Source organism: Capsella rubella, unplaced genomic scaffold (genome assembly GCF_000375325.1).
Source record: "Capsella rubella cultivar Monte Gargano unplaced genomic scaffold, Caprub1_0 scaffold_1, whole genome shotgun sequence".
NCBI classification, from domain to species: Eukaryota; Viridiplantae; Streptophyta; class Magnoliopsida; order Brassicales; family Brassicaceae; genus Capsella; species Capsella rubella.
Genome location: NW_006238923.1, coordinates 1,165,069 through 1,187,091, shown reverse-complemented (window position 1 = coordinate 1,187,091; position 22,023 = coordinate 1,165,069). Strand labels below are relative to the sequence as shown.

The 22,023-nt window shown below is 36.9% G+C and overlaps 5 protein-coding genes across 7 annotated transcripts; 2 read left to right on the top strand and 3 right to left on the bottom strand.

Annotated features, from left to right (window-relative positions):
• Positions 1-50: 50 nt before the first annotated feature.
• On the bottom strand, positions 51-2,505 carry LOC17896721 (rRNA-processing protein EFG1). 2 transcript variants are annotated; one of them, XM_023776784.1, is made up of 8 exons: positions 2,265-2,505; positions 1,925-2,054; positions 1,690-1,811; positions 1,461-1,599; positions 1,168-1,282; positions 861-924; positions 446-682; positions 51-287 (listed from the first exon to the last, which is right to left on the bottom strand). In XM_023776784.1, exons 1-8 carry the CDS (start codon positions 2,418-2,420, stop codon positions 282-284), a joined length of 969 nt encoding a protein of 322 aa, XP_023632552.1. In that variant the 5' UTR covers positions 2,421-2,505; the 3' UTR covers positions 51-281. The 2 variants fall into 2 exon arrangements, with proteins under 2 accessions (XP_023632552.1, XP_006304378.2); XM_006304316.2 differs by having other exon boundaries at positions 446-685; positions 2,265-2,502.
• Positions 2,506-4,452: 1,947 nt separating this feature from the next.
• LOC17897688 (3-ketoacyl-CoA synthase 2) lies at positions 4,453-7,514 on the top strand. Its single transcript, XM_006307189.2, has 2 exons — positions 4,453-5,304; positions 6,559-7,514. The coding sequence occupies exons 1-2, from the start codon at positions 4,558-4,560 to the stop codon at positions 7,366-7,368; spliced, it is 1,557 nt and encodes a 518-aa protein (XP_006307251.1). The 5' UTR covers positions 4,453-4,557; the 3' UTR covers positions 7,369-7,514.
• Positions 7,515-7,631: 117 nt separating this feature from the next.
• On the bottom strand, positions 7,632-13,260 carry LOC17899488. 2 transcript variants are annotated; one of them, XM_023777145.1, is made up of 12 exons: positions 12,323-12,352; positions 12,182-12,234; positions 11,701-11,965; positions 11,394-11,556; positions 10,540-11,272; positions 10,015-10,444; positions 9,740-9,921; positions 9,234-9,390; positions 8,924-9,151; positions 8,492-8,842; positions 8,303-8,404; positions 7,632-8,218 (listed from the first exon to the last, which is right to left on the bottom strand). In XM_023777145.1, exons 3-12 carry the CDS (start codon positions 11,857-11,859, stop codon positions 7,940-7,942), a joined length of 2,784 nt encoding a protein of 927 aa, XP_023632913.1. In that variant the 5' UTR covers positions 11,860-11,965; positions 12,182-12,234; positions 12,323-12,352; the 3' UTR covers positions 7,632-7,939. The 2 variants fall into 2 exon arrangements, with proteins under 2 accessions (XP_023632913.1, XP_023632912.1); XM_023777144.1 differs by lacking the exon at positions 12,182-12,234 and having other exon boundaries at positions 12,323-13,260.
• A 332-nt stretch (positions 13,261-13,592) lies between these two features.
• Positions 13,593-18,621, bottom strand: LOC17897382 (dymeclin). Its single transcript, XM_006303853.2, has 18 exons — positions 18,224-18,621; positions 17,837-18,076; positions 17,675-17,738; positions 17,454-17,583; positions 17,222-17,363; positions 16,829-17,074; positions 16,666-16,753; positions 16,435-16,537; positions 16,122-16,250; positions 15,926-16,039; positions 15,490-15,608; positions 15,282-15,372; positions 15,042-15,134; positions 14,868-14,957; positions 14,610-14,729; positions 14,412-14,503; positions 14,241-14,298; positions 13,593-13,980 (listed from the first exon to the last, which is right to left on the bottom strand). The coding sequence occupies exons 1-18, from the start codon at positions 18,411-18,413 to the stop codon at positions 13,888-13,890; spliced, it is 2,202 nt and encodes a 733-aa protein (XP_006303915.1). The 5' UTR covers positions 18,414-18,621; the 3' UTR covers positions 13,593-13,887.
• A 746-nt stretch (positions 18,622-19,367) lies between these two features.
• On the top strand, positions 19,368-21,713 carry LOC17900025 (serine/threonine-protein phosphatase 5). Its single transcript, XM_006305273.2, has 8 exons — positions 19,368-19,665; positions 19,976-20,069; positions 20,197-20,247; positions 20,334-20,507; positions 20,646-20,825; positions 20,917-21,036; positions 21,136-21,269; positions 21,433-21,713. Exons 1-8 carry the CDS (start codon positions 19,508-19,510, stop codon positions 21,506-21,508), a joined length of 987 nt encoding a protein of 328 aa, XP_006305335.1. The 5' UTR covers positions 19,368-19,507; the 3' UTR covers positions 21,509-21,713.
• The last annotated feature ends 310 nt before the right edge of the window (positions 21,714-22,023 follow it).

The following is a 22,023-nucleotide window of genomic DNA, read 5'->3' as shown; positions in this document are numbered from 1 at the left end:
GTCCCATTAATTGGTTCTATTCGATCAAAGCCACCCTGTAGACAGAACAGTATTAAAAAAAGTGCTTATCTCAAAGGGGTAAGCGTTTAGGCCAAGGTTTAGGGTTCATATCATGAGCCAAAAACAGTAGAACCTATCTCTCTGCCTTCATGACCACAAAGAAATATTTATATATTTATATATATATACCGATTTAAGATACGCATTTCAGAGAGTGTAAGACAAGGCGGGTCCTAATCATGAGTGAAGCTCTTCGAATGGATGAACTGCAGAGAACCCGTTCACGCCTGCAATAGCAGATATAATAAATAAATAAATAAATAATCAGCTTCCCAAGTCTAACACATATTCTTTGAATTTTATCGTTTGGAAGATTGATTCAAGTACCAATCAGATTTTCCACAAAGAAGAAACAGAGTTACCGGAAGAGTAGAGAGAAACTCACATGTTGCTTCTTTTTCTTAGGTCTTCTCTTCCTCTTAGATTTGTGAGCATCAGAGTTAGAACTCAAGTTGCTACTCTCACTTGTATGCAAACTTGTGGCAGCATGTAAATTCTGGCTTCTTCTATGTGAGGTGTTGCTGGAGGAAGGAATCTCATTCCTCATCACAGATGAATACATACAAGATGTTGATGCAAATCTTGAAAGTTGTGGTGGCATTACAACCCTAGTAGTGTACGGCTTCTACAATAAAACAAAAGGAATCACTTACCAAATACTAACTTTAGCAACATTAACACTTCAGTTTCATATACTTTGATCACCCTGGAATTGACCATGCAACGTTTCTGACTTTTATGCGTATTAAAGTCCCCATTATCATGCAAACAACAAGACTGTGAGTACTTTCGCATCGTACCTGATTTCTTTCATCACTGGACATGCTTGATGTTGCTCTGCCAAAAGCATCAGAAACCGGCTCCCTGGGAAAGAAAAAAGGCTGACAACAGTCAGAAATAATCTTCACTGGTACACTTTAAGCCTATAGAAAGAAAGTGAAGAATCAACATATTGCGCAAGAATAATAGCATAATGGAATTCAGAGGTGAATACACCACTAGTTGCGTTGACTTTCTTCATCTCCCATGTTATACACTAATGTTTAGAAACTACACTTAGAAGTATTGAGGTGTAGAGAAACTATTGCACAATTTTACAAGGCCTACTTTGTGCTTTTATCAGTCCACTCATCGTCCGCATCTGCTTCGTCACTTGAGCTTCCGTTGACAAAGAAGTCATCATCACTGAGGTCCAAAAGTGCATCATCTTCGCTCCCTGTCTCTGTTTCTCCACGGGGAAAAAGAAAAATCAAATGATCAAAGACGTAATCAACACAATTTCAAAAGCAAAGAGAAGGTCGGAATGCATGCAACGAAGAAAAAAAGCATACTGCCCCAGTTTTAAACAAAAAACTAAGGGAGAAGGGCACTATATAAACATTGGCAAATATCATCAATACCTTCCAACTCTTTCCCAGTGGCAGCAGCAACAATTATATTGGCTTTGATTTGCTTCCGCAATTTACTTCTCCGATCAGATACTTGTAAATCATCACCTCCACTAAAGAGCGGTACATACTTCTCATTCTTGGGGAAGAACTGCATTGCACAGAGCAAGATGTTAGTAGCAGTTAAACTGACTCATTCTACTGGATAACTAGTAAATTTAGCAGAGGACAAGATGCTTACCCTAACATATTCAAGATCTTCTTTGAGTTTATTGAGTTGCCCACCAATATCTGCATCTTGCACATGAACATTCCGTTGTAGCTTCTCAAGACGTCTTACGCTCCTTTCAATCTTCCTCCGCTCTACTCAAAAGAAAGATGTAATTATATATCTTTTCAGATCAAGTGAAAAATCAATCAGGGGTAAAACAACTCAAACAATCCAATTCATCAACTCAAAGATAACATCATCTCACCAAAGAATCTGATCTTTCTGTTTCTTAGGAAGATATTGCGTTCAACAGCAAGACGGCTATGTACATCATGCTGCTTCTTCAGATCATCCAACTTTTTATTTAGAGACTCTCTTACTTCAGGAGGAAGATCCTAGAGGCAAATTGTATTGAACACATCAAAGGTTCATCTCTGCCTCGTTCAAAACTTAATAACTGGAAACATATAATTGCCTCTCCAAATCAAATCATATATATATATATAATCATCTAAAATTAGAAACAAGTTCCCTAAACAAAAAAGGGTCGGAGAAGGCAACCATAAAACCTAATTTCGCCGGAAGAGAAGAAGAGTGGTCATTACTTTACGAATCATACGGCCGATGGAACGAATTTGATTTTTGAGAGACGAATTCTTGGGTTTCTTCTCAACACGTAATCCCTTTGACCTCCGACTATTTCCTGCCGTCGTCGTATTACGCTCCGCAACCCTCCGCTTGGCATATCCGCCGTGCACCATCGCCGAAGTGATTACCAAACCTTAGAAAACTAGCAAGCAGCAAAGTCACCACCACCACCATTAACTACAGCAATACATACGGTCTCAAGTTTCAACTGGGAGTGAAGTACCACAAAACGGTGCGTTTCATAAAACTGCAAAAACGACGCGTTTTATAGAAATTGACAAACCGGTACGTTTCACAAATTTTCTCAAACCGAGCGCAGGGTTTGAGGTTTGTTTTTTTTTCTTTCCCCAATTAATAACTTTACTATACTGAAAAAAATCAGTGTTTTGTTATTACAATTGCACCAACAAAACTGTAGTATGTTCAAACATTGAGTGTGTCATCAATACGAATCATTGATAAATTGATCCCTAACTGCTAACTATATTAAGATGTCTGCCAAACTTGTAAATGTTGCTAAGGACTAAGTAGTTGGGTGTTGAGAAGCTTAAGTTATACGTACATAATTAAGTGCTGCGCTTTCATTGATGCTAAAGCTTTCTTGTATATGGTAGCTACAATATACTAATATACGCTAAAAGAATTTACAATAGATTTAATAAGGCAATATATAATGATCGAATATATAAATTAATAGCTAGGGTGGACATTATAAAAATAATGGTTCTTCCACGAATCGTTTCTTGGGAGAATAGCTCTGTTAGGTTAGAAGTTCTTCGCCATTTATAGTTTTGGGTGACTTATCTTTCAATCTTTCTTCGTCACGCCATTCACAACTATATCTTATAATATATCATCATACATTAGTAATATATATGCCAAATCTCATGAAGCACGCAAAACAACTATAATTTTATAAAGTGTGTGGGCAATTACGACGACAGCAAAAAAAGAAAAAAAGAACGTGTGGACACAATTATGACAAACTTATCACGTTGAACTGTTTTGATATAAATTTGTAAGAAATCGTAACGAATAATAAATCAGTATAACTTCATACTTAAGATCATATATAATCAACAAAAAAAAAATCATAATCAGATTGATGATAAGAATGATTTAAGACACAATAATGGTGATCTCGGTGTTGATAACGAAAGCGATTAGTGACATACAAACTGATTGAACTCAATGCATTTTCACTTGAAAGGATTGATTCATAGTTTTTATTCCTTTATATTTTATCTTTCACGTCTTTTATGAATCACCTCTCTAAATACTTAATTAACTTTCTGATGTTATTGACATTTCAATGAATCTGTGTATGCATGCATGCATGTTATGAAAAAGACCCTACAATTTACAAATACAAAGGAGAATCTTACATGTTTTAAAAAGATTAATTGTTCCCAAAATAGAAGGAATTAGTGGCAAAATAGAAAATAAAAGAGTCAATTTCAAGGGTGTTTGACGAATTCATAAGGCGAATAAACAAATTGATTGGAGTTAGGTTTTGGTTAGAGTTTGTTGTATCCTTTTCCTCCTACTACGAATTATCCCTTCCTATATAAGAAAATGTTTTTTATACTATATAGTTCCATTTTCTTCTTTTTATGTATAGTTTTCATTAAAATCATTTTAGCTAGACACGTCAATATATATATACTGTATAATATGCATCTCAACTTATTGTTTTCTTATACTCAATATTAATGAATGCATGCACATCCACTCCTTGTAAATGAATGGATATTAATTAAATAACACGTACTAGCTAGTACTCCACGAAATTTATTTCTCATATATATATAGTTCCTTAACAGTTGGGAGAATAATAAAATAAAATAAAATTCTCGTCAATAATATAAACTAATCGAAGCAATGGATCAAGAGGGAAATACATAACCTATCCGTAAAATAGTAGAATGATTGAATTATTTCGTATATATATTAAAAAAAAAAAAGAACATGATCGGTCAAAACGGAACTAATGAATAGAGTTAGCTCACCGCCACAACAATAACCATTAAGGAGTATACGCACCCATAAACACGTACATTTATTAATTTTGCCTCCTTCTCTTTCTAAAAGACCTTTGCTTATAAATTCCCAATTATACTCCAACTTTTTTTAGGCCATAAGTTATCTCCTCTATCTCTACGTTTATACACTAAATCCTCTCTTTTTTTTCTTAATTTTGTTGGTGTTGTTGTTACTCTTAATCACATTTAAAAACCAAGAAGACCAACCATGAATGAGAATCACATGAACAATACCATTCATGTAACAAGCAATAATCTCCCAAACTTCCTCTTATCGGTACGCCTCAAATACGTCAAACTCGGTTACCATTACCTAATCTCTAACGCTGTCTACATCATCCTCCTCCCCGTCCTCCTCGCCGCAACCTCTTCCTTCAGTCTCTCCGATCTCACTCTCTTATTCAACCACCTCCTCAGTTCCCACTTCCTATCTTCTACTCTCTTTGCTGCTCTTCTTATCTTTCTTACCACCCTCTACTTCACAACCCGTCCTCGCAAAATTTTCCTCCTCGATTTTGCTTGTTACAAACCCGACTCTTCTCTAATATGCACACGAGAAACGTTCATGGACCGGTCTCAACGTGTCGGTATCTTCACGGAAGACAACCTCGCTTTCCAACAAAAGATTCTCGAACGTTCTGGTCTTGGTCAAAAGACTTACTTCCCGGAGGCTCTTTTGCGTGTCCCGCCGAATCCATGTATGTCCGAGGCGAGGAAAGAAGCCGAGACGGTTATGTTTGGAGCTATAGACGCAGTGCTTGAAAAAACCGGTGTGAAGCCTAAGGATATTGGAATACTTGTGGTGAATTGTAGCTTGTTTAATCCCACGCCTTCTTTATCGGCTATGATCGTGAATAAATATAAGCTTAGAGGAAACATTCTGAGCTATAATCTTGGTGGAATGGGTTGTAGTGCCGGTCTTATCTCCATTGACCTCGCTAAACAGCTTCTTCAGGTAATTCATTAAGTCATTTCATTACAAATTTACAACTCTTTTTTTGTTTTTTTTATACTAAGATTCAATTGAACCATCCGATAACAAATACGAATTTCGTGACAAGGAAAACATTTAATTTTATTTGGGTAGGGAGGGTGGGACTTTTCTAGTTTTCTTCACGGCATGTCATTATCTATATCATATTTTTGGCTACTGATCTTATATGAAGAGATGGTATAAAAGCTCTAGCGTCTTTTATGAGCACGTACGTGTACCTTTAATGAAGTTTGTGCTAGGCTTATTTTGTAGGTTGGTGGTAGTTGTGAAAATTGAACAATTATAGATTGTCTTCATTGCTAATATACATTTTGATTTAGTATACAGTACTTACTACTTACAAACACTAGAGTACACATATGCATGTTACGGTCAATCCAAAGTGCATGTCTTGGTAAGATCCTGTCGGAAATATATATGTAGAATCACCATAGTTTTTTTGTTTTGTTAGGGTAGATAAAGCTCGAGAAACGTTTGACATCCGCCAAAAGTTTTGTACAAATGTGACTGATAATAGATTAATAGTAATATTTTTTTTTTCTTGCAGTATAAATTATAAAAGTAATAAGACTAAATCAAAGTGATATACATTAGCTAATCCTTTCTTAAGGGAACAATAAAATAAAAATCTTCAATCATTCATTTTCCCGTTATACAGTTAGAAGAAAAGAATCATGACAACAATGATATGTAAGATCAATTTAAACTTATATTATTTAACTAGTCTGTTGTCAACATTAATTAAGATAAAAAATTCTCATAAGTGCCTATTAATATTTATACCAAATTAATAGGTGACGTGTCATGCTTGGCTGCTTGCTTAAATTATGTTTAATCGAGGAAAGGTTTGTTGAACAAATACCACCAATTCTAGGAGTATAAGTTTCATAAATAATCAATACACGTAAGGTCTCACATATGGTGCCATGCAAGTGTTCTGCAAGTTTCGTTATATTTCATTTTCCAAGTAAATTAGTTTATTCATAACAATAAAAAAAAGCAAAACTGTAAACAATTTTTCTTTAAATACATAAAAACAAAAACAATACAAACCAGATCAGAAATCCAAAAATGTTGACATATATACGTACACACATTCACATACACATACATATGTAATGACTTGATATTTTTTTTACTTGTATATATGCACATACATTTATATTTACTTGCGTTTAGGCACTAATTAATTATTCAATTGTAATATGCATGCAGGTTCAACCAAACTCATATGCACTAGTAGTGAGCACAGAAAATATAACCCTAAACTGGTACTTAGGCAACGACCGATCGATGCTTCTCTCAAACTGCATCTTCCGAATGGGCGGCGCCGCCGTGCTCCTTTCTAATCGCTCCTCGGACCGCCGCCGCTCCAAATATCAACTCATCCACACTGTCCGAACACACAAAGGAGCTGATGACAACGCCTTCAACTGCGTTTACCAACGTGAAGACAACGACGACAACAAACAAATCGGTGTCTCACTTTCCAAAAACCTAATGGCTATCGCCGGAGAAGCTCTTAAAACGAACATAACGACACTCGGACCACTAGTCCTACCAATGTCCGAACAACTTCTCTTTTTCGCAACACTGGTCGCCCGGAAAGTCTTTAATGTCAAGAAAATCAAACCTTATATTCCTGATTTCAAGCTAGCCTTCGAGCACTTCTGCATCCACGCAGGAGGCAGAGCAGTGCTCGATGAGATTGAGAAGAACTTAGATCTTTCTGAGTGGCATATGGAACCTTCGAGGATGACTTTGAACCGCTTTGGTAATACTTCGAGTAGCTCGCTTTGGTATGAGCTTGCTTATAGTGAGGCTAAAGGGAGGATCAAGAGAGGAGATAGGACTTGGCAGATTGCTTTTGGATCGGGGTTTAAGTGTAATAGTGCGGTTTGGAGAGCTTTGAGAACTATTAATCCGTCCAAGGAGAAGACTAATCCATGGATCGATGAGATTCATGAATTCCCCGTGCCGGTTCCAAGGATATCACCGGTGACGTCTTCGTCGGAACCTCGATAGTTGCTTTTTGTTTTGTTTTCATGTATAATATGATCCCCATCACATATATCTCAAAAGTCAAATATCTTCAATCCATATATCACGTCAAAAGATGTATTGTACAAAGATAACGGATTCTATAAAAGAGTTTGTTCATTCGTTTTTAATGTCGTATTGTGTAATTATAAAAAAAAAGTCATGTCTATAGAGAATACTTGCCAAGAAAAAACTTAACTGTAGTAGAAGACACATTGTCGTAACCTCATCTTACAAAAAGCCCGCAATCAAGAATAGATCCTTAAATATATATATGATTATACGGTGTTCACATGCCTCTGTTTAAATAGATAAAAAAACTTTGAAGAATAATGATACAATGATGTCTACAAATCGAATGATACACTATAAGAACAGTGAGAGGTTACAAAATGAAGAAACAAACAAGGTTACAAGAAAGAATTACCACCTATAGATCTATGGTTCCCTTAAGCTTATGAAGCTTTGGACCCAAATTGTTGGCCATGAATCTAATCTTATGAGACTGAGACCAAAAAATTTCTATCTTCTCTCTCTTTTTAAGCTTCAAAGCCTTCTAAAGGCTTGAGCTTTGTGAAGAAGTGGAAGTACCTTTAGGAGTTTTACTCTTTCTTTTTGTCCAAGAAAGAATCATTTCATGGAGCTCTCCTGCGTTTAGACGATCTAAAGGAGACCCTTCAGTGCACTGGTGAAACACGTCGATAAGAAATCTCATTGTATCTAAGTCAGATTCGGTTAAGTCAAACTCCTCACAGAGTTTGTTTGTTGATTCGTCTTCCTCTGTTTCAGAGCTCAATGTCTCTAGTTTCTCTGGAAGCTTTGGTCTTTTGCCCTTCTGGTTAAGAGTAAGATTACAACAAACAAATTAAAATCACAATATTAACAAGATCTTGATCATGTCAGTGAAAGTGAGACAAACCTGTAGTGATTCATGAATCTGATGTTCAGATAAATCAAAATATGGATTTTGTAGTGTCAACAACTCAAAGATTAAGCAACCAAATGACCAGATATCTACTTCCTGCGAAAACAGAAGCAAACTCATAACCAAAAAGACAAGTAAAGATAAGCTTTGGTGAACAAGAGAATCAGTGTTTAGAGAACGTACAAGTCCGTAAAAGTTTTGTTCGTGCATTGCTCTGAAGACTTCAGGTGACATCCATCGTGGCGTACCAACACAAATATTAGGGGGAGGTATTCCCACATGGGCAATACAGCATCCGTGCAAGTGAGACCTAAGTGGAACAGCTCTATCAAAATCACAAAGCTTCACAATGGGTTCTCCGTTTGCAGTTTGATTGTCCAGATCGATCAAAACGTTTTCGCTTTTTATGTCGCGGTGAATTATATCCTTCGAGTGCAGCTCCATTAAAGCCCCTGAGATATCTCTTGCAATAGACAAAGCTAGATCCATCGGAACATGGTGCTTACCAGCTTCTGAGAGCTTCTCAATGTGACCCTGAGTGCAATAAAACCATTTAGAAGTTTTTAATTGAGGTTATAAAGACATCCAACATAAACTGAGAAAAAAGAATTTTACCTTCAGAGATCCGCCTTTTATGTGTTCCATCAGAATAGAAGATTGCAATATGCGTTGATGTTCAATTCCATTTTCTGAGGTTATCCACTGGGAAGATATCTCATGTCCATATAACTCCACAATGCAGTCATGTTTCAAAGCTCCTAAAATCCGCACTTCTCCTAGGCAAGTATACTCAAATGTCCTAATGTCATCTAAGGAAGCTCCAGAAACCTCTAATGTACGCATCTGAGAAAATAAGAAACTAATCTATTCAGTAAATTTACTCAATTATGAAACAGACAGAGACTACAAAAGGTAAAAACAAAACCTTCACAGCTGCATCAGTGGAGCCAAGCTTGCATCGGATAAGACTACTATTAGCTCTTTCTACTCCTTTGCCCGTTGATAGAGAAGAAACAGAACATCCTGGTTCCAAATTTTCCTTTGTGCGAATGGATTCGTTTAGCCGATTTAGGGGAATGTACCTGTGGCAATCAGAATATTCACCAAAGAGATGGGTCACTCAACACAAAACTGTATTATATTTTCAAATCAACAATAATTTTTTAAGAGATTGACCATATAAAGGTAACGTTTACAACTATAAGAAGAATTAAACACAGTGGGCTATTTGTTTGTTTGTATACAACTGCACAATCATGTAGCCTAATCTCTAACATGACACTTGCACATAATTGACAGCAAAAAGAAAAGATCACACTACATTAGGCATCAAAAGGGAATGAGTCAAGATTACAGAATCTAGTAGACAGTAACTAATATTATAGTAGACAATATAAATTAATAACAAGAGAAAGTTGCAAAATCTTATACCTGCAGAAATATTCGTGATCTGTATCTTTCCTGATATCATGAGGACGGCAAGCATCAACTACCATACGAACCAATGAGGAACCTTGCTTTACAGGAACAATGTTCCATGCATGTGGCATGAAATCTAAATAACCTCTAACAAGCTCACAAGGTACAGGAGGCTCCATGCGATCACAAAGGTACTAGAAACAAAATACAAGAAACAGATATTAGCAATTGACTAAACAAAAACCAAAGGGTTCAGATATCCAAAAGCATTAGAAAAATTTGAGTACCTTCATGAGCAAGGCCCTGTGTCTACAGATGCCAAATTGCAGTTTCCCTAGAGGAACTACTATAGATTTCCGCTTGGACTTAATCGACCGCAAGGATTTTTCACACACATCAGACAAAATGACATCTTCAGCCATTGTAGAGACATGTTTGTTGAGAGCAGCCAACTCATGTTGGTTACCGGTCAAGCAGGTGCAAATAAAGGGTTTCTGGTAGTTTGTACCAGATACAGCCTTTCGGGTTCTTTCAACAATAGCAGTTCTGTCACTTCCCCCAAAGTGATCCGATACAAAAAGGGCAAGAAATGATGCAACTTGCAAGTTCTCGATGGAAACTTGATCCACATCTGCAGTTAAACAGTTCGATTTCTTCAATCTAGCAACCAAGGCTCGAGCAGAGAGAGTGATTGCATCCAACACTTCATCCTTTGCCCTTTAAACATACGAAAAAGGGCAGAGTCAGCTTTAGCTCATGGATAGATATAAATAATAGTTCTAGTCCATATAACTAAAAGTGATAGTAATTACCTGTCCAAGAGTATAACTTCACGTGAATCAAGAGGCAAAATTTCCTCGTATCTACTAAGAGGCATAAAGGGCCTATCACGTCCAGCATCAAAAAAGCCGTCAGGAAGAGAATCTTCTGTGCTGCAAAATGAGCTTTTGCTGTATTTGTGCGATAAATTAGAAATCTCAGTAGATGGTCTATGGCATTTAGAGCCTTTTGGGTTATCTAGATACTTCTCATTACATCGCTTCGACTTGAGATTTGGTTTCTTCCTATCTGAAGAAGAATTATAGTCTGCAGTACTAGGTGCATCTGCTGAAGAGGTCGAAGATGCCTTGATCTCACAACTTTTATTGTTCTCCCTTTCACTCGTATGGGATTCCACACATCGGGAACTTTTAGAAACAAAATTAGCTTTAAGACGGCTCTTTTCCTCATCAGAAGTAATGACAGAAGCCTCTTCTGACAGTTTATCATTGTCATCCACGCAGATGCTATCAACTAAACTTTTGTCAGTGTTCTGTGGAACATTCATGCCCTGTTTCCCAATTTCTTCGACTTCCATCTTCAGACTTAATCCTTCGGGAGGGACTTCACCTTTCCATTTCCTGCTGTTGTTCAAACGCTCTTGCCTTGCCCTTTGCTGGAAGTAATGCTGTCTCCGTTTCCACCTCTTACTTGATTTTCGAGCCGAAAAGCATCTACTGATGGAAGAGACCCCAGTTGATATATTTAATTGGTTACGGTGGGAGCCTGCACCCACGTGGAAACAGAGAATGCACCATTCAGTAAGAAAAATCAAACGTTAAAAATAAAAGAGTATCATACTCTCAGATATATATTCATACACAGGAAAGAAACATTAAACTCCAACCTTTATGAGGAACACTTATAACATTGTTCTCGTATGGGGCTTCATATACATCCATTTCAACCATGGAGCTGCTACAAGTATCAACCCCCATTGCTTCATAGTTTCCTTCCAAATTACACTGAATCCACGTGGGAATACAGCAATAACTTGGGAGCTTATTGCACTTCAAACAACAGAAAATCCAAGAAGCTTTGTCAGATTAAAAATCTGTGAACTCCTATAGAAATGTCACATTTTTTTTTGTCACAGGGAGAGTATATATCCAAATATTTTAACAGTTGTTGTGAGAAATCGGAGAGATAATTACCTGTAAATTTAAAATTTGAAGCCTAGGCATCAAGCTTAAATCGAGAGAATCTAGTGATGTCAATCGGTTGTTTGATACGTCCAGGCTTTCTAAGTTTTGTAGTAAAGCTAAAACCGGTGGTAGCTCCATAAGCCTGTTGTGAGCAACCGTCAAGAACATTAATGAACTCAGATAACCTATCTCGTTAGGCAAACTCTTGATTTTGTTAAAGGAGAGATCCAGATACTCCAGGCTCTTGAGACATCCAATCTCCGCGGGAAGATATCTACAACAAGTGGGAGACAGAGTTAAAACCAGTCCAATGTAGTGAATATCCTACCCAATTCCAAAGTGTAACCAATTTCACATATTTTCGTCATAACAATCTAGAAATCTAATTGAACATCAAAAGCAAGAAAGAAAAGTAATCACATTAAGAATGCTAAAAACACTGCATTAAGCAGCCACGAAACGTATCACAATCAATCACTTCCTAACTTACGTTTCCTGGAAATCCTACACGGATCCACAACCGAAAGTGTCAAAAGCCACCACCTGCTTGAGTTATAAATGCTACGTAGTATAAGAAGCATTGAGAAGCTGGAACTGAAGCAATAGAAGATAAAAGGAGTAAGCTTTTCACCTAATCGAGAAGTGACAAACAGAGAGCCTTGTCAAGCACTTGAGCCCGGAAATCTCGGTCAGAAAGGTCAAAGCCGAAGATCGCTTAGGGACTTTCGTAAGCTCGAGCTCTTTCAAACCCTCAAGCTTATCCCACGACAAGCCGTCGCCGAAACCTGGTGAGGAAATCTTCACCTGAAGGTACTCCAAATTCACCAAATTCTCGAACTCCGGCGGAAACAAATCGATCTGGTTACTGAAAAACTTGAGCGTCCTCAACCTGCCAAGCCCTCCAATCGATTTGGGAATCAAATTGAACACATTCCTGAAGAAGTAGAGACCTTTCGCCGAATCATCCACATTATCCAGAAGAGAAAACTCCAGATTTTGACCGGAAACATCAACCACCGACTCATCTTCAAAACTTATAACGCTACTAACGGTAGAATCAGTCTCGGAACCTCCATCAATGTCTCCATCCTCGATTAAATTAGCAGGCTTTACGTTCTTCGATTCCATTTCAATGAGCCCAGTAGCTTCCGTTGAAGAACCCGCACCAATAAATAGATCTCGGCGAAATCGAATCGGAGGAAAAAATCAAAGCTTTATAAGTTAGGTTAAACTGGCGAAAAGCTCACAGAGAAAGAGAAGATCTGTAAGATGAGCGCGAGGAATAAAGTTTAATTGAACATAACGGGGAAGCGCGGAAAGAGGAATCGAGCCCAGAAGCAATGGAGAGACGATGAAGAGAGGGAGGCGCTACAAATCATGGACGGAGATAGAGAGAAACCCTAGATTCTCTCGACGAGACGTAACAGTGATGATATATTACTAACGTATCTGAAAATTGTAAAAATAATTATACTTTTGTTTTCTAATACCGACAGTATTATATGTTAAGTCCCCCCATTCACGCGCTATAAGGCAACGAGTTAAAAAACCAAAAAAGGAAACTCTCGAGAAAAGGAAGTTTCTCTTTTTTCTGTTTTTGTCAAACAAAGGAATTTTCTCTAAATTGTATATTTCCATTTTTCTTGTTCGACAGTAATTTCCTTTTATACAGATAAAGTAAGTTATCTATTTAAAGTTAAAAGTGTTTGTGGAATTAAGATGTTAAGGTTGCGTCTATTTAACTCGTAGTAGACAAAAGTAGGAGTATTTTATACTTGTGGATATGTAATTTGTAGCACTAATCTATCTACTATTGTTTGACAACAACAAAAAAAACTATCTACTGTTCTTTTTCAGTTATGAGACATAATGATGCTTGTAGAAACTAATTTAACAACCAGTTTAATAATTAATCCATACAGATATATTGGTTATATTATCAAGGGAACAAAAGAAAGTCCGACTCTAGAAGCTCAATTCGTTGCTCTTACACGGGAGAGAGCAACTATTAACGGATTGAAATCTTTAGAGACAGAGCTACAATGTTAAAGAAACAAAAAACATAAAAATTGGAGACTAATAATTAAAGTCTTTAATCTTTATGATAGTATCTTATTTGAACCCTAACCCGTATAAATATATACATACGTCCCTCCCCATCCAAATCCAAGCTCTCCTATATATATGGGAAAATACTCAAGGATCGAAGACGATTCTCCGTTCGTTCAACTCTTGCACCTTCTCTTTCCCTTCCAATTCGTCTCCTTCTCTTCCGTCTTCTATCTCTTTCTGCAGATATAGATATATTCCGTTGAGAGGTTAATTCAATAACTTGTACACAACGAATCAATCCGAGCAATGTATATGTTATGCATTGAAATATAGTGTTCTTTTTTCAAATCTCCGATTGTTTCTTTGCACTTGTGCATAAATCTTGAGTGAATTTATAACATCTTAAGCAAGATTCCAATTGCAGGGGTTCCTCATGCAAACGCAGAAACTGTGAGATTCAGTCGAAGCCTAAGTGTTGGATGGAATTAAGTACTTACTTCAACTGGGTGTGGCACTGGGAATAAGTTGATGGCATCCGGGTTAAAACTGTATCCACTGCAAACAAAAAGATAGGTGAGAGAGAGATGCGATCAGTGCTCACTGTTACTACGTTGTAATGACAGGTAGAGTGGGGAAAGAGATAAGTTTGTTTATGTTGAATTCGTTACCATCGGGATATAGCTAGCTGCCAAACATATGGAATAAAGAACTCTTCTGGGTGGCTCTCTTGTTCATATGAGAAGTGAAGTTGAGTAAACATCTTTGGTGACAGAACATGAAGGAAGAAAGATGGGGGCTTTAGAATTATAGCTAAAGAAAAACAATCAAAATGTTTCAGATTATAGATATTTGTGAAGGTTGTTTACCTTCATGCCTTCACCTCGCCAAGACCGGCAATTATTGATGATGAATTGAAGAACTTTCTGCACTGACCATTCTCGATCTGATCTTTGAGAGTCCATGCGGCTATTGAAAAAGTCTAAGACCTAAATAGGAATTGATAATCAGTTAGCAAGAGAGAAACAAAGATATCGATAAGAAACTCTTTTTTTCTTTGAATTTTTAAGAATATAAAAGGAAATCATAGCTACAAAGATCAAACAAGTAAAGCCTATGGAGCATACTGTGTATATATTTTCGACTAGCTCATGGAACCGTGGATGGTTCTTGAATGGTAGGAAAACTTCTTGCCGGTGCATAATCGCGTAGACAATCTGCAGAAACCAGAATCAGAGCAGGAAAAAATTGGCAAAGATTTATGTGATTCATGCTGCCGAGAAAAAATATCAATGTCTTACCTCGGGATTCCTCGGCAATGCGTACGTCAAAATTGCATTTAATATATCTAGGACAAGTCTTAGGAAATCAGTAAAGATTTGCAACTCTGCTGCCTACAGTTTGTAAGAAACATGTAAGAAAGTGAACCAGAAATCAAGAAATAGCAATGATCTTCTAGAATATATGATATATCATGTGCTTGAACTAACAATGTCATGATGACAAAAAAAAAAAAAAAAAAAGAACTAACTCTGTCATACCAGATCTTCTGAAACGCCATCATCCTCTCCTGATAAGTTTATTTTGATACTTTGCAACTTCTCACCAGTCAAATCCGATAATTTGTTATACCTGTATTAAAAATTTCATGTTCAGTTACATAAGAACCGTAATGACCATGATAGAATATATGCTTTTACACATAAGATATATGCAAAGTCATCAAAGGGCGAGGAGATAATTTCATACTTTCGAGATAGCATGTAGAAAAGGCTGACAAGCCTCTGTGAGGCATATGCACTTAGATGATGGGCATGAGGTGCCATGTTAGCCAAGGTAGCAAGGCAAGTAGTCTGCAGATATACATCCTGAAACATCCCATGAAACCGAATTTGTGACAAAAATTCATTCCACTCATTCCTGTTTTTCCAAATGATTGGCCTTTTATATCTAAGATGGGATAACACCACCAAGCCTAAATGGAAAGGGATTTATATATGAAGTGTCCAATGTGTGATACATCTCCAAATAAGTGTCCAATATCTCCTGTTGTCGGAAGAATTTGCTATCTGTCTTAGATTTTAACTTGACATCACTCTTATAAAGCTGCACCTACCCAAACTGCTAAGCTAAGACTAATGTATCTGAAAAATTTCAATGCTACGATGTAAATCTAAAGTCATACCCGAAGTTTTGAAAGGTTATGCTGCACTGTTCTTATGAGAATAATGACCATCAAGGAACCAAGGGACGTCTGATGAAGGAGATGCTCCTTGTACCATGGAACGCTAGGCAGTATCTATTATAATTAAACGCAGTCAGAAAATAGTTTCGGAGTTGAGAAATATCATTGCAATCCTACAATTAGAATCAGCATGTACCATCTTGTGAATACTTGAATTGAAAGATGAATCCTGACTAAGTATGAGCAGTACGATTAGCATCATGTATATTTGATTGGATGATGTTCTCCTCGATGAATTATACAGAGTTTCCAGAATGGGTATCAACTGTCAAAATATACATATTTTAAACCATAGATCAGTGGTACGAAACCAGAAGGGCTTCACCTCAACAAATAAACTTCCACTGTTAGTACAACTGATGAAGAGATTTCTACTTTTGAGGAAAAATGGAACAAAAGAAATGAATCAGACACATGAAACTCATTGAGTGGCAGTTTATGAATCATACCATAGTATCCATATCAGTTCGCACCAACACATACTCCTTAAAGTCGGAATTCCCTTGTAATAATGAGTAAAGGAGCAAGACAGCTCCCTCATCAGCCAAACACCTACATTTCCCAGATTGCGTTATTACACACAATAGAAGTGAACTTAGAGAATTAAAAAAATTAAACAGGATATATGTCTATCAAAACAAACTCACTGTAGAAGAAAAGCTAAAGAATATACAACTTACATGCCAAGAGTATCAAATAGCGAAGCAAATGGTATCCGAACATGTGGACCAGCAGGGTGAGCATTTCCCTCGACATCTGAGCGGTCAACTGCAATCAGACTAATAGTTAAGACATACACATAAGGATCACCCTACTCAGAAAGAAAATGAAACAAATGCTTACATTCAACATCTCTAGCGTTTGCTAGAGCCTTGCTAAAAGTATTGCCAGAGGTAAATACATGGAGTTTAGAAACAGATTCTGATGTAGTATTGTCATCACTTTTATCCGTCATAGACTCATCACTCATGATAGACTTGTGGTAGTTGATGAGGATAAGTAAAACATGAAGGCTGCACTCTGCTAGTGGATTTTTTGATCCGCCACTATTATTTACAAGATAGTTCAAAGGCAAGAGCACAAAAGTTGCTGCATATGATGAAAATAAAGGTTTCATGAATACATGGAATGTTTCACAAAGCTAAGTATGAAAACATATTCAACGGAAAGGCAGTACAAAGGTCAATATGGGCAATTTGGTACGATAAAATACAGCATATTATACGGAACACTTACCAGCTGCAGAACCAACTCTTTCCAAAATGCCTTGTGAATCTCCATCAGAATACAAATAGGATTTTGCATTTGGAGGAGTACGGTGTCGGGAAATATAATTAAGTAGCAATCTTCTGACCGCCAGACAAACTAGAGACTTTTCCTGAAATTAATTGAAGCATAGGAAGGGGAGGAAATTGATAAAGGGAAAAGTTTATGAAAAAGATAACAAAAAACTAATTAAAACAGTTACCTGAGCCAACGCTGCATCAATAAATGGGTTCGCATCTCTTGGTCCAGGTGATGGTCCGGAGAGAAGCTGTGTCGACATTGTAACAAGCATGAAGTTCAGAAGTTCCTGATGTAGAACATACGAGTTGGGACTTGCCAAATAAATGATGAAAATCAGGAGAATGAAATTTAATACCGCAACTGATATAAGGATAAATGATATACAGAATAAGCATGGCATACCTCACTTCAGTTGATCCAACAAAGCTCAAGACACTATGCATGACAAAATTCTGGATGTCTTGATCTACCATTAATACACACTCTTAGTAAGCCAACTCAAGACAGCTTAATATTTACCTTAAACGCTAAAAATAACTAAGAAGTAGTAAAGAGCGTCATTACCCATGACAAAGCCATGTGGAACTGGCTCACTTTCGTCGAGAGAAAGATGCAACTCCTCGAGACTGTCACTTTTTCCATTCTCAATCAAATGCTTCAAAAAGACGGATGAAATATATGTCGCATTAACAGCTTTCTTATAGACAGGAGACTGAGCATCAGAATCTTGAAGAAGCTCTTGCAAACACCAAGACAGATGAATCAATAGTTTTGCAAGGTGCCTAGTGTAGCCATTGCTTTGTGCTGAAACAAAATTCGGAGAAGCAAAAAACATCATCAAACTTCAAAGTACTATCTATTCTCCAACTTCCACCACTAGGTCGTCATTAACATTCAATATCATCCGCTCATAGTAAATTCGGCAACACATCCGGGAATAGAATCACTAACCGAAAAGCTCACAGGCTTGTAGAACCCGATCAGTAGGCCACCGAGAACTCAACGGAAGCTCAAGGAGCTTGTTCCAGAAATCAGACACCAATGGAAACGATTTCTCCCCTACAAAAGTGGCAATGAGGTACTCCGACACGGAAACATCATCACCACCGGTGTTACGCGGCGTTGAAGGCACACCTCCCATGTCCCCCTAAGGCAAACTCGCCGAGTCAACAAGGATCCAAAATAAAACGAGTCAATCGATCGAGTGGGTTCCAGTTAAGATCAACAACATTACAAAGTAGGAGATGAACAATGCAAAGATCTTTGCTCCAAAAATCTTTACGCTGGATCTAAATCTGAGACGAATTGAAGATTCAAACTGAAAACGAAATGCTTCGGTATGAAGGGTTTAGACTTTAGAGCAAAAAAGAGACGAAGGGAACGCGTTTATTTTATTTTTATTTTATAATCTTCTTTGTTATTGTTGATAACTTTTTCCTAATTTATTTCCACAATTGATTTTTCTATAAGAACAAAAAAAAACAATTTTTATGGAAGATAGTTTAACGAGTAAATACTAAAATACCACGATAAATTATATACATACATATGTTGGTAGTTGCAATATTTCCCATCAACAATTTCTAATACAATAACATTGAAATTTAATAATGTGTTTCCGTAATTTTGAAAACTACAGGCTACGTGCTACCAAATTAAGTCCCACCAAATTTTCATTAATACTTTATTTTTGGTGTAAAAAAGCTGTATACATAATTTAATATTTAGATCTGTCAAAAACACAATTAATAGGTTAATACTATAAAGAAAAAAAAGAAACAATTTAAAAATAAATAAATCGTAAAGTACACGACCAATGTGTATATACATAAAATGGGTTTGGGATAATTCAATTCAAACGAAATAAGTGATTAGCGCTTACCGTCTTTGGACCGTCGGTTTGTCGGTGGAGTGGAATATGGCCGAATCTTTTTTTATTTGACAGATTTCAGGCCCATTGGGCTTTTATTTTGTACTCAACAAATTACTTTGGACCACGATCATAAGAATATTTTCTGAATCATACATCCCACAAATTACAGAATACCTTCAAAACATATACAAACCTCTCTGATAGATTAAAAAAGATAACAGTAGTATATGATTTTTGATTATATAGCGATATTAGTTTAGTAGAGAAAATCGAAATCTCAAAAAGGAACAAGGCAAGTCTATAAACCCTAAAATAGAAAAGCAAAATCTCACTTGGATTCGTGTTCTTACAAAACTCGATAAATGATGGCGGAATCAGGCAAGGCAACTAATGGTGGAGAAGCGGAGAAATCTCTCAAGGACAAAGGCAACGAGTTCTTCAAAGCTGGCAACTTCCTTAAAGCTGCTGCTCTCTACACTCAAGCCATCAAGCTCGATCCTTCTAACGCTACTCTTTACAGGTTTCTTTTTCACTCTTCTTCTTCTACGATCGAAATGATATTACGACATTCCTGTTCCAAATCTTTCAATTTCGGCTGGTTTCTCAGAAGATCTGGTTTTGTTCTCCTGTCAGATATGTTTTAGACCTGGAAATGAGATTTGCTTAGGTGGCAAAAAAATATGCTATTAATCTCAGTTGCTTTATTATCCTTGATTGTGATTTTGAATCCTAAAGAGTTGAGGTTTTTTCAGTTTTTAAGGTTCTATGAATTGGAAAAATGATGTTGAATCAATGTGAGTGTAACAAAGCTTTTCGTTTCTCCGGTGCAGTAATCGAGCTGCTGCATTTTTGAGTCTAGTTAAGCTTAGCAAAGCCTTAGCTGATGCTGACACGACCATTAAACTTAACCCTCAGTGGGAGAAGGTGAATTCATAACCTGACAATGTTTGTTTTTTTTCTTCTTTTTCGGGTTCATCAACAACAACCTATAAAAGTATAAAGCATCTGTAACGTTGTGTAAACAATGATTTTGTTGATCTGTCTTCTTCAGGGGTACTTCAGAAAAGGTTGTGTGCTCGAAGCCATGGAGAAATACGAAGATGTAAGATTTCTCATGTTTTCGTTCTATCTAGATTTTTTATATCAACCGTTGTACCATAATGGTTAAAATCGTGATGATTTTGTCAGGCTTTGGCTGCATTTGAAATGGCTTTGCAGCACAACCCACAGAGCACAGAAGTTTCTAGAAAAATCAAGAGGCTCGGTCAGTTGCAGAAGGATAAACAGAGAGCTCAAGAACTCGAGAATCTAAGATCTAATGTTGACATGGCCAAGCATCTTGAAAGTTTTAAATCTGAAATGGTTAGTCCTAGTCCTGGTTTTGTGTTCTCCAAGTGTAATTCCAGAGAATCAGTATAAGCCTTTCTCGTTGCTTATAATATAGTGTTCCAACTCAGATTCTGAAATTGATTATGTCTCTATATGAATGAACACTTGCAGTCTGATGCCTATGGAACTGAAGAGTCTTGGAAAGAGATGTTCTCTTTTATTGTTGAGACAATGGAAACAGCTGTGAAGTCGTGGCACGAGACATCTAAAGTCGATACTAGAGTCTATTTCCTTCTTGATAAAGAGAAAACACAAACCGATAAGTATGCACCAGCTGTCAACATCGATAAGGTATTAAAGGCATGCGCCAACTTGAGATCTTACAGGCAATCCTTTTTTGTTTCCTTTTTTTTGGCTAAAACAATTTGTTTTCCTACTTCAGGCTTTTCAGTCTCCGGATACGCACAGTAACTGCTTTACGTATCTGAGGCAATACGCAGAAGAGTCATTTTCCAAGGCTGCTTGCTTAGTAGCACCAAAGAGTAGTATATCCTACCCACAGGTGAAAATCACATCTGTCTTTTTTGTTTTGTTGCTTGCGAAAGAGTCTTTATCTTTCTGGTTTGCATATATGGACTAATGGTTTAACGGTCCCTCACAGGTGTGGAAAGGTCAAGGCTCAAGGAAATGGAAACTTGGACAAAATGATGGAATCTTTGTTCAGTTTGAATCTCCCGCTATTCGAAAAGTATGGTTCATCTCTAGCTCGAAAGAAAAAGGCCAAACTTTGTGCAGGTTCTTGCTCTAACACTTATTCTTCCTGGTTTTACTATGGGCTTTAAGAATTTGATGAAGTACCCATGAGACTTTAAACACAAGCTGTTGTACTTGGATGCATCAAAGATTCAAATTTTTGTATCTAACTCGAGAGTTTAAAGAGTTAAAGATTTGATTTCAGGGAACCGCAAGCTCTGGACATTGGTGCACATGAGATTCTCCCTCGCATTTTCAAGGAGAAATCGAAAAGCTCGTAGGGTTTTGATTTGTTGCAGTATGATTCGCTATAACAAGTTTTTGATGAAGACTGAGAAGAAAAAAGAGTTCTTGTGAGTGTGCTACTTAGAAAATCCACCTTTTTGTTGTTTCTCTCATCCAAGATATTCAGAAGGAAAATGATCCAAAAAAAAACCTTTGCACTTTTAAACCAAAAAATCGAATCAAAATCTTTTACTCGACCAAGTGAAGTTCAAAATAGGTCGAGCTTGGTCTTTAAACGGGCCGAGCTGCTGGTTCAACACTTCTCTACTATACGTAATCTACAAATCTGGGCCTTTGTACGCTGGGCCCATTTATTATGAACTGAGCCTGTTTCCCTTTGTTCTCAATGCCAGATGAGTCAGATTAAATTTAATTACAGTAATTACTACTTCCCAAAGAGTATTTTACAAAAAGTAACCATATTAAGTATTGAGGAAAAAAAAAGAGCCACGTCATCCTAATTTTACAAAACGCCCATACAGGTGTGTAATAAAAAAAACACGGTCAGGGA